We start from the raw sequence: 10,743 nt of genomic DNA on the forward strand, positions 1-10,743 counted from the left end.
AACTCTTTTGTACTGTAAAATTTACCACGTGCCGTGTTGAAGCGAGGTGAACGGAATTCATTATTAAATGCAAAGCGGATATCAAGAAAATACGGCGTCATTCACGTCGCATTTGGCGTATTTTTGCTTTAATTGTCACTGAGAAATTAAAAAAAAAAAACATTGTAGAAATGTTGCAAGACTTCCGTGCAATGCTCAAATGTTTGCATGAAATTAATACTGAAATAGGCAAATCGCTACTTTATAAATTTCGATCGACGATAGTTTTGCATGACTAACTCTCCTGGTATGTGTTCTCAGGTAAAAGTGGTTTGACAGAAAAGGAATGAGCTGCTGGGATTCTCGGACGCTGCAGTGAGTTGGGTGAGTGCATTTTTGAATGTCTCATTAATCTTAACTTGCAGTTTAATTTTCCGAAATATTCATATTTAAATCAAGTTTTCTCGAGCACATATAATGGTTTTTTTTATCTACGTTTTGCTTAAAGATTTACATAGCCGATTATCGAATTTAGCATAAAAGAAACTTTTTCTTAATACAAAGCATGTGTAACATGAAATATCTGCATGAAATCTCGAAGTTTCACAACTCTCTTATTTTAAGAAGCTAATGTACTTTGCATGTTTCAATAATGTGTGGCGATACGATGTTGAATTTCAATTTAAATAGAGAGATGACTCTGTTTCATATTACGCATACTAATAGAAAGTACACACGCTATTCGTAACAGAAAACTAAACAATTCTGTATTGCTAGAGATTTAAATCTTAATCTATGCTGTCGGGTGGGCGAAATCACGTGAATGTGTATTGCTGATACGAAACATGTTTATTAAAAATCTACTATCATTCTCTATGCCTACTACAGTAAATATCACAGGTACACGTTTTTTCTATCACATGATCCTCGTTTTTATACATATATATATATATATATATTTGCGCTACGCGATGCGAGACGGACGCGTTTCGCGAAATCACCGAGATCACCGCCTCGTAAGGTCGTCCGTTGTCGTTGTCCCATACATCCGATCACATGTGCTTGACCGGTGGAGAGACTTACATACAACAACGTTACATCGGCGAGACAATAAAAAGAAAAAAAACATTGTCGATAAAAGTATGAAATAAACAATAGAAAACATCTTAACTGTCGAGTAAATTAAAGCTTCAGCTGCGCGCGGCCGCGAATAAAACTACGTATTGAGATCCCAGTGCTGTCCGACTGCTGTGGAACGTTGTCGAAGTTGCTGGTGGCGGGAAACGTCATGGGAAACGCGAGATCCGCCCCGGGTACGTCCGCGTCGGTCCGAGTGCCTTTGAGCAAGTGGAACTCCCCTTAAGTCTAGGTGATCTTTGTGCCGTACGGGGTAGACTCTTCGCTCTTCTCTTCATCGCGACGTCCGTTCCGTCCAGATCACAGATGAGATTGCAACACCGGCATCGATAGTTCGGGAATCCTTCGGATTCGAGATCTTCTTTTCTCGCCGATAACCTCGACGAGTTTGCTTTGCCACGGCGAGGTCACCAGGGTTTACCAGGGTCGCCAGATAGGCTCGTTCGGCTTGGCTACCTGCAAGAGACCCTGATGGCTCTGGGAGACGGCGTCGATGTCGGTTCGCACCGGGGACGGTTGGCTGGACGCCGGCGTCAGCGGCATCGGGTACTCGTCGGCGCTGAGCTCGCTGCTGGGCGACGGCGAGGACTGTGGCGCGGTCACGTGGATGGTCAGTGGGCCGGTCTTGTCCATGGAGTTGAGCTTGTGCCCGAGATGTGTCATCAGCTTGGTGCCGAGGGCGACGTCGACGCCAGGGGTGGCGGCCAAGCAGCGGCTGACCTCGTTCGCGCAGTGCGTGTAGCCGGCGCGGAAACGGTCAGCGTCGATCACCGGGTTCGCCGAAAGGCGCTGTTGGCGCTGGAGCTTGTGCAGGTGACGCACCGTCAATTCCAGGATGTCTGCTTTCTCCAATTTCGCCACGTTCTCGCCGTCACCGGCCAGCGCGGTCACCATCAGATCCTTCAGCTCGTCCAAGCAACGATTGATGCGCGCGCGACGTTTGCGCTCCAGCATCGGCTTCATCACCTGCGAATCGAAATGAACGAACGCTGTAGATCGACGTTACACTCGATACGATTTAGAAAAAAAACTTTTCGATACCGTTTTGTGCGAGGAATAAATTTGAATTAAAAGCCAATTTAAATTTATTGTTAAAAAAACAAAATAATATCAAAGTTGCAAATTGACTCGAAGCTTACGCGACGATTAGAGCGGTTGTCTTTTTGTTAAGATACGAAGATGACACCTACCTTACGATACTGGTATGTCCTGGAGATCGGTTGCTCCTGCCCATCAGCAATAATGATCTGCTCGTGCATCTGCATGGTTAATCCTTTTTTTTTGCGGCAGCACAGTCAAAACTTCACTTGATAACCGTATATCGGCTTATCGCAAACGCGACCTCGTCGTGTTATCACACCGGTTCGTCGAACTCTAATCGTCGCTACGATTGCAATTCACTACGGTTGGCGGAAGGAAACGTGCGTGTATCTGGACAACACGACCGGTCTCCAGCTCGACCTTCGAGTGAACACGAACAGAGCGTGATTGTAGCCGCGATCGGGCGAGGCTTCGACTTATATAGGCAAGGGCCCCCATGTGGACGGAGCGAGGGGTCGGGTATGGGGCCGCATAGTGGGGGACAGGCCTTCCGTGGGAACGGTCCGTAGAGGTTGGTTCCCAAGCAAGCACACCACCTGTAAGCGGCAGCTGCCAGACACGCGCCCACACCAAGCCATCGTCACCGTTCCTGCGTCCTTGTTGCACCTAGCCGCGGCGCGGAGTCGATGCTCTCTACCTCGGCTGATCGTCGACGAGTGGTCGTGCCACGGTATGCGCGGCTCGTAATCGTTCTCTTTTCCTCTCTCTCTTTCTATCCATCTATCTTTCGCTCCTCTCGTTCTCTCCGTCGTTCTGCCCTCGCTACTCCTCTCTGTCGCTTATTGGCGCGTATTTCCACGAGCGCTCATACGGAAGGACTAGATCTCGACCGGCGCGGCGCGGCGCGGCGCGACGTCCTCTCCTCTCTTCTTACCTCGCGGCAAAATAGAGAGAAGCCGTCCTCGTTCCGCCTGTAAGGTGCAGCCTCTTCCATCGCAGCCGCAGCTTCCATGCTCGTGCTGGATCTTCTTATCGTGATTCCGCGTCCCCTTCTTTCTAATAGTTTCTTTTCTCTCTCTGTCCCTCCTCGCTTCTGGTTCTCCCGCTTCGGCCGATCGTGGAGCGTGCTGGGCACAAGTCCGGCACAACTCCGGCGCGTGATTGCAATCCCACTGGCTACACGATGTTAAATCGTGCGCCGCCGCGCGCCTCTGTATGTGTGTAACGCGCGCGTATTCCGTTGGCCGTCCGTCCGGTCCGGTCCGGTCATCGTCGCGGAATGGTATCGCGGCCATCGGTGGCACGATTGATCGATCGTTTTACGCGTATTAACGCGGAAGGGGAGAGGAAAATCGCGGACGAGCAGGATAAAGGCCGTCGGTGCAAAGAGGTGTAACAAATCGGTCGTTACAGAGCCGGTTGTGTGACAGAGCGAGATGCGATTAATTAAGCGGACTGCTCCGATCGGCGTCGATTTTCTGTCTTCGTTTCCGAGTAGCACGCGCGTTCCGTAACGAGCGAGTGGGATCGAAGAACGAATCGGATCTTAATATAATAATGCGCTCGCTACTACGCTTAATCTTACCGATTATCACGGCTGGAAAACAATTGCCCTTGTGCCCCACGCTTGTTCTACGACACAGATTGTTATTTTTATTTTATTATTTTTTTTTTTAATTGATTTGGAGATAGCGAATTTTTAAATCAATTGCCGTCTGTAAGAGCTCTAATATTGATCTATGCTATGTAAACTTCGTAGAGTGAAAAATCACTCGGCGCTCGTGGAATTATTCTATACGAATGAAATTTGATTTTTATGGAGTTGCAGTGCACGAACTCAATTTTCATTCTTTTAGAGTCATGTTTCTTTACGAGATTTCGAGAGTTACGTTAACTCATTAAAGTCCATGGCCACACCAAGATTAGCTAAAAAATAAATTATTTTTTAACGAATTAATATATTAATGTAATATTTTTATTGTTTATTCTTACACTTACTTTACTATCGCGATATACGTTATTTAGAAATTAATATCAAAGTGATAACGAAAAACATCAAATTAAGTAAAAATTAAGTAAAAATAATTCTAAAAATGTTGTTATATGACCGATGTGGTAAATTCGGAAATTATGTTCAAAAAGCATGTAATTTTAACGGTAACAAAAGGATTGTAATTACAATCACAAACATGTAAATTCTCCTCGCTTTCGCTTTAACTTTATTGCTTATTACGCCGTTCGTGAATTTCTCGGACAGCGGAGTGCACCGCGATACTTCATTGGGACTTTGATTACGCGTGATTGTCGGGTGCACGGATAGTAATTACAAGGAGTTCAGATGCAAAAAATCAACGATATATGCGGATATTCAAAATCGTCGTTGCTCTCGCGCATAACGACGGGGTGAAGTGTCTCCGTTCTCGTTATAAAATCGATCTCTGTGGTCCCAAAGATGTTTTAACTATGAAGACTTTTCTAAGTTTATTCTTTTTCCTAATTAACAACGAAAAATTTTAGTCGCTAATGCCTGAATTTTGGCCCTGAAACTGGCTGCAAAGAACAAAATAATTTGATTCATGATGATTTTTGCAGCGAAAATTACTATATTTTACTGCAATTTTAAATAAATAACTTTTAAACGAGTACTTAAATAATTTTTTACATGAATATTTATTAGTTTTATAAGTACATGTAAACATTTTGATTTAATTGATACTGCTACTTTTCTATCAAATTTACAAATAAGTACTGCAAAACGTAAGAATCAAGAGTAAACAAAAAATTAAATAATTTTGAAACCAATAAGTAAATTGTGTTCAAATCTTACACAGATACTCAAACGTAATATTAAAATATTTTATCAAATTTTTATATTTTTGGTAATGTTTTGAGATATAATCCATGCATCCTTAATTTCATGAGAATATTCATAAAATTATCCTTCCGCATCGAAAATCGAAACAAGGTTCAAGTCATTGGTCGAAGAAGTACCTATCTGGAACGCGCGCGCGAGGACACGTTTCCACTTCGAGATACTAATTTCGGCGAGCCCTTGGCTGAATTATATCCTACCCGGCCCTCCTTCTCTTCCTCCTCCTTTTGCCTTTGCTGTACCTCGTGTCCTTTCTTCTTTTTTTTCCACCCTTCGTCCGCTCGTTTTTCCTCTACGTCCTCCGGCTTCCTATGCCCGACTGGCCACTTCGCTTATTTCGCGGTCGGAGCTCGGATACTTAAACGTCGTTCGCACCGAATAATTACGCACGCTCGTTTCGAAGCATCTCCCGCCTTCTCCTCGTGTTCCTGCGACCCTCTAGCAATCTCTCCTCCTCCTTCTCCTTCTTCTTCTTTGTCCACTCCGTCGTCATTTTGGTCTTTATCTTCTTCTTTTTTTACTGCTTACATCTCTTCTTGCTACCGTGGCTTTTACAAGTAGTTTCCTGTTACGTCTTTCTCTTATTCTCTCTTTCTCTCTTTCTCTATCTTTCGCTTCCCAATCTTCTATGCGCTTTCCTTTCTGACTATTCTATTTTTCTTCTCGGCATACACATCCCCGTGTATCGGCCAATTGCGCGTGTCGTTAACGAATGGTGGTACTTCGATAGAATCTAACGCGATCGTAAGATAACGCTCCTTGTAACTCATTTCCTGTCTCGCTCGCTTGCTCCGTGTACTTCGATTGGATCTCTTCGTCCCCGCGCGATCTCGTGGGACCTAATTAGCGTGATGTTGCCGCGACTTAAGTGTCTGAAACGCGGCGCGATGTAGATGTAACCACGAAAGCCGGGTTCATTCAGTGAAAGCGGACCGAATACGATTTCCGAGAATAGCTGATGACGCACGAGAATTCCCTGTCTCGATTTTCGCATTTTTTTTCGTTATTACCTTAATTTGTGTCATGTTGGCGAAACCGGATCTTTTGGGTAATGTGTTATTACAATGAATAACAACTTTGATCGTGAATATTGTAATAATCGAAATTACAGTATAAAATTTTATTTTAATTGCTGCCGTGTGATATTAAAACGTGATATTAAGTATTCACTTGTTAGATTACTCGTCTACCAAAAAATGGCAATTGTTTATACACATCTAAAAATACATCTGCACATATTCGCATTCGGATAATTTGAACACCGCGCGCGATATTACGCGAAACATCGTACAGACATGCAAAGTTACGCCGAAATAGATAGTAGCATGTCGTAATCGGAAGTTTTGCCTAATGTTCCGTTGCTACGTAGTGCTTGCACGTTCAACCAAATGCACTTTCTACACGTATAATCCCTATTACGTCATTTGTAGAGATTGAAATCGCGAAATTTAATAGCGAATTAGTCGAAAGTTGGATAGTATGCGAGCAATTTCACTCGTTTTCATGATGCCGTAGAATTTCGACGTTTCATATCTCCTGCTGTAATCGATAAGTTCGAGGAATAAAAATATATATATACATATAGATATTAAATAAAAGATGTATACTTGCATTAAACTTTGAAACTCCCTAGAGTTTTATTATTTTTGAGAATACCTAAAATAACGTGAGTTGTCGCAATTTTTGCTAAAAAATAGTTTAGTAATTAGTATTGCAGCATCTAATATAATGATTTAATTCTAAAGATCATCTAGCGTTAGCTGAGAACATTAATGAATAGCTTTATAATGCTCTTCTCTCTTTCCTTCTCTCTATGTATGCACATTTTACGTTTTTTGATGCAAAAAATAGTAACAATCAAGCTTTAGTGATAATTTTAATTAAATATTTGATTAATATAATCAAATATTTAGTAAGTATGTTAATAGTAACCAATCGGTTATTAAACGGTTACTAAATATTACTAAATATTTGATTATATTAACTGAATATTTAACACTATTTCACCAAGGCTCAGTAACTATCTAGGTTGGATAGGATGATTATTATTAGACTCCTTTTTCAGTGCAATAGAGAAGAAGAGGAAATCATTTGTTAATTAAACTTAGAGCACAAGATATTTGAATCGATCTTGCCAATAAACCGAATGATTATCTTTTTTATCTCGTCTGTTATTTTCCTCATAGCGATTTACATCCAATTATATATATATCCGCGTAGTTTTAGTTTCCGCGATTGCTGATACTTCGCGTGATTAACGGTCATTATAGTGATAACTTTCAAAGAGCAATCTAAATATAGCACTTTGTGTTCCGACAGTTTAAAGTCGGTTTGCTATTGCATTTCATTACACGCCGTTTTTTTTTTGCGAGGCACGAGCGCACGCTCATGCATATCTCGAGTGCGTCGGCGAACAATATAGAATTGATTTCGCGTCGCGCTCTCGGCGCCCTTCGCACGTGCTCACGCTTCAGCACGTGGCACGCGAGGCTAATGCGGTGAACGGAAGGAAGGAAACGCTGCGATGACTAATGTCCATTTTCACCAATGTAGATTAACTCTGATCTCGGTTTAATTTACTCTTTATACCTTTCCAGTTCTAAAAATTAGAAAAAGATGAAGAGTAAGAGTTAAACTGAGATGAAAGTTAATCTGCATTGGTGAAAGGGGACATAAATGGAGAATTATTCTTAAATATCATTGTATGACACAAAAATATCGGTACGAGAGCTGTAGTGCGCGCAAATTATATTTTATTGAACTTTATGCATAGCAGTAAACAACATCTCATAAATTAATTTAGGGATTTTTTTTTAAATCGAGGAAGAGGATGTTATAAATCAGATATTTCCAACAATTTGGAACGCGACGTACGTAGGATGACATTTCGTTTTTAGTATTCGATTATTTCGGACCTTGATTCCGTAATGCAAATCGCAATAAAAAAAAACAACGTGTTGTGATGAACTTGTTGACGTCAAAGCGGGTCTCATATGTTAATCGTGGTTGATAATAGCGCTTCGTAGCACAGCCGCGGCGGCAGAATCGATTATTAGCACACGTGTTGCGACAGCGTTCCGACGGAGTTCCCGTCGTTGCGGCAACGTGCGCAGCCGACAGATGCGGCGGCGCACGAATTTTCTCACACTCGTCGCGGGGTTTTTACTTTCCCAGGTTCTCTTACCACGGTGGTGCACACACGCGTGCCCGCGCGGGGTCGTGCGATCGCGTGCGCTCGGAAAGAGATAGAGAACGAGACTTATTAGTAAGTGCATCAGCTGTTCGTGAACATATGTCGCGAGTCGTTTGGCTCGTGCCAATGAAATCGTGATCTCTCACCCCGAGTCCTGCCCTCCTCCCCGTTGTATCCACGGGATATCAACTACCCTTCGTAATACCGGTTCGCACACGCGCGCGTGTACTTATTCCGAGGCGAGCGAAAGTAAAGGTCAGCATCAGGGACATCAATGGCGACAGAACATTCGGCAATAATTATATAGCGCCCGTGAGAATTTCCCTTATTTGTCCCCTACGTTGGTTTCATTTCGCTGCGCATGACGAGAAGTAATGAGGGCTCGCGTTTCGGACAACAGCATGTACAAAGATAGCAAATAATCAGATTAATCATTTTTTTTATTAAAGCGGACAGGTCTGTAATTTTATAATAGATCGCGTTACAAGAGCACATCAATTTTAATAGTTGTCTCATTGTATTAGAAATTATATGACTCGTTTCTTATATATATATATTTTTTTATTTTTTTTGAAAATATATCAGAAATATTAAATTATAGTCGATATTAATGATATTTGCCGATGTTATTAACGTATTATTTACCCTATAAGCACTATAATGTTATTTAATATTAAATAATATTCTGGAAATAATAATAAATGTAAAACGACATTATGTGAAGTAAGTAATATTATTTATTTAAATATTTTAAATCATCGGGGATATTATAACTTTTAAATGTAATAATTATTAAGTTTATGAATATTTTATGCATAATAATTTACATTAATTTTGTACCATAATAATATTCGTAGAACATTTTCATATTATTCTACGGATAAAGTAATATATTATGTAAAAAATAATATTGCGTAAAAACGGATACATAGCATTAACACAATATTTCCATAGTATTAAAATAATATTAAAAATATTGAATAATATTCTTGGAATATAATTTCCATTTTTAATAGTATTCGTACAATTTTTAAGAATATTCTGTATTTATTAGGTAGAGTACTGTATTTATTAGATAGAGCGATCTTAGAAGACTCTCTATACGGTGTTAGATTTTAAATTATCGTGAGAAGTTGACCGAAACGAGACTCGTGATCGATAATTAATTTCCGAGCGCCGTATTGAATGGAATCGTCGTGTGCGCGCAGTTAACGCTACTCGCGACGTAGCACGAACGACCCTCTGACCTACTGCGTGAGTAAAGTAACCGTGAAGATGCATAAGAAGCAGCCGCTGCGAAGAAGGAAAAAGAGGAAGAAAAAGCGAGAGTGGAATATTCTCACAAGAGCGTCAGGGGGTTCACCTGGCGCCGCGTGTGTGCACATCGAGCTGCTGCCGTGCACTTCGCCCTATTTAAATGACCTTTCCCCCCCACTCCGATTTCTCTCCTTTTTTTTCTTTTTCTTTTTTTAACAATACTGCCCCAACAGTGCGTGGCACGTGCTTACAATGCCGGCACACGCTGGAGTTACTTCCGTATGTGCGGCCTTTCACAGCATCCGGACTATATCCGGTAAAACCTGAATCGACCGGCTTCCCGTGACCTTCGACCTTTCGTGACTTGTGGCGTAACCCGTTCTCTCCGTTGCGAAATTGGAATAGCCTCCGGCCGGTCTGAAGTTTGAACTCAAAGTTTATCGTCTGCGTATACACTTTGTTGCGGGCATATCGACTTGAACTTCTAGATAGAGCTTCAATAAAAACATGTTTGAAGATGTCGATTTGATCGAGTGGAAGCAAATAGTAAATTACGTGTCGGAAAACCCACGTGCGAACACGCGTCTCTTTGGCACGTGTACCAAACGTCGTCCACGTGCCCATCAATCGATGTTCATTTATAGACTATTATGCGATTACCCATGTTTCGCAAACACAAAGTATTTGATAAAGTTCCATTGGGAATTAAGTCGCGACATGCCGCACGAGTAATTGGATATATAAATTAATAAACATGAAGCTATGAAAAATTACTTTTTGCTTTATTGTTTCGTAATTAGAATTATGCAGATGATTGAATCTCTCTCGTAGAATTCAACAAATTAATATATATTTTTAAATTAAAGTTAATGGCTTATAAAATTAATTTGGTTACGTTAAAAGGTACACGAACAAAAAATAACTAGTTAAAAGTTAAGATTAAAGTATCTTAAGTTAAATTAAAAGTTAACTTTGAAAAGCATTATTCATATTAAATTAGAAGTTTGTAAGTTTTTCAAGTTAAATTAACTCACAACAATTATGATATGGATCATCAAACAAATTTAATATTTTGTTTGTAAATTACGTTTATATGAAATAATAAAGAGAGAAATGGTTTTTTATGTGAGAATATATATATTGTTTATATAAATAAATTGTTTTAACTTGGGAAAAAAGTCGATAAATTAAAGTGTATGTATTTCAAAAATAACTAGTTAAAGTTAAAAATTAAATTATTTAAAATTAACCAAGTTAAGTTAAA

General features: G+C 40.6%; 1 protein-coding gene across 1 annotated transcript; it reads right to left on the reverse strand.

Moving 5' to 3' along the window:
* Positions 1-809: 809 nt before the first annotated feature.
* LOC105207400 (enhancer of split mbeta protein) lies at positions 810-2,797 on the reverse strand. The gene is made up of 2 exons (XM_011176844.3): positions 2,307-2,797; positions 810-2,082 (listed from the first exon to the last, which is right to left on the reverse strand). Exons 1-2 carry the CDS (start codon positions 2,379-2,381, stop codon positions 1,534-1,536), a joined length of 624 nt encoding a protein of 207 aa, XP_011175146.1. The 5' UTR covers positions 2,382-2,797; the 3' UTR covers positions 810-1,533.
* Between the last annotated feature and the right edge of the window lie 7,946 nt (positions 2,798-10,743).

This window comes from Solenopsis invicta, chromosome 9 (assembly GCF_016802725.1).
Source record: "Solenopsis invicta isolate M01_SB chromosome 9, UNIL_Sinv_3.0, whole genome shotgun sequence".
Taxonomy (NCBI): Eukaryota; Metazoa; Arthropoda; class Insecta; order Hymenoptera; family Formicidae; genus Solenopsis; species Solenopsis invicta.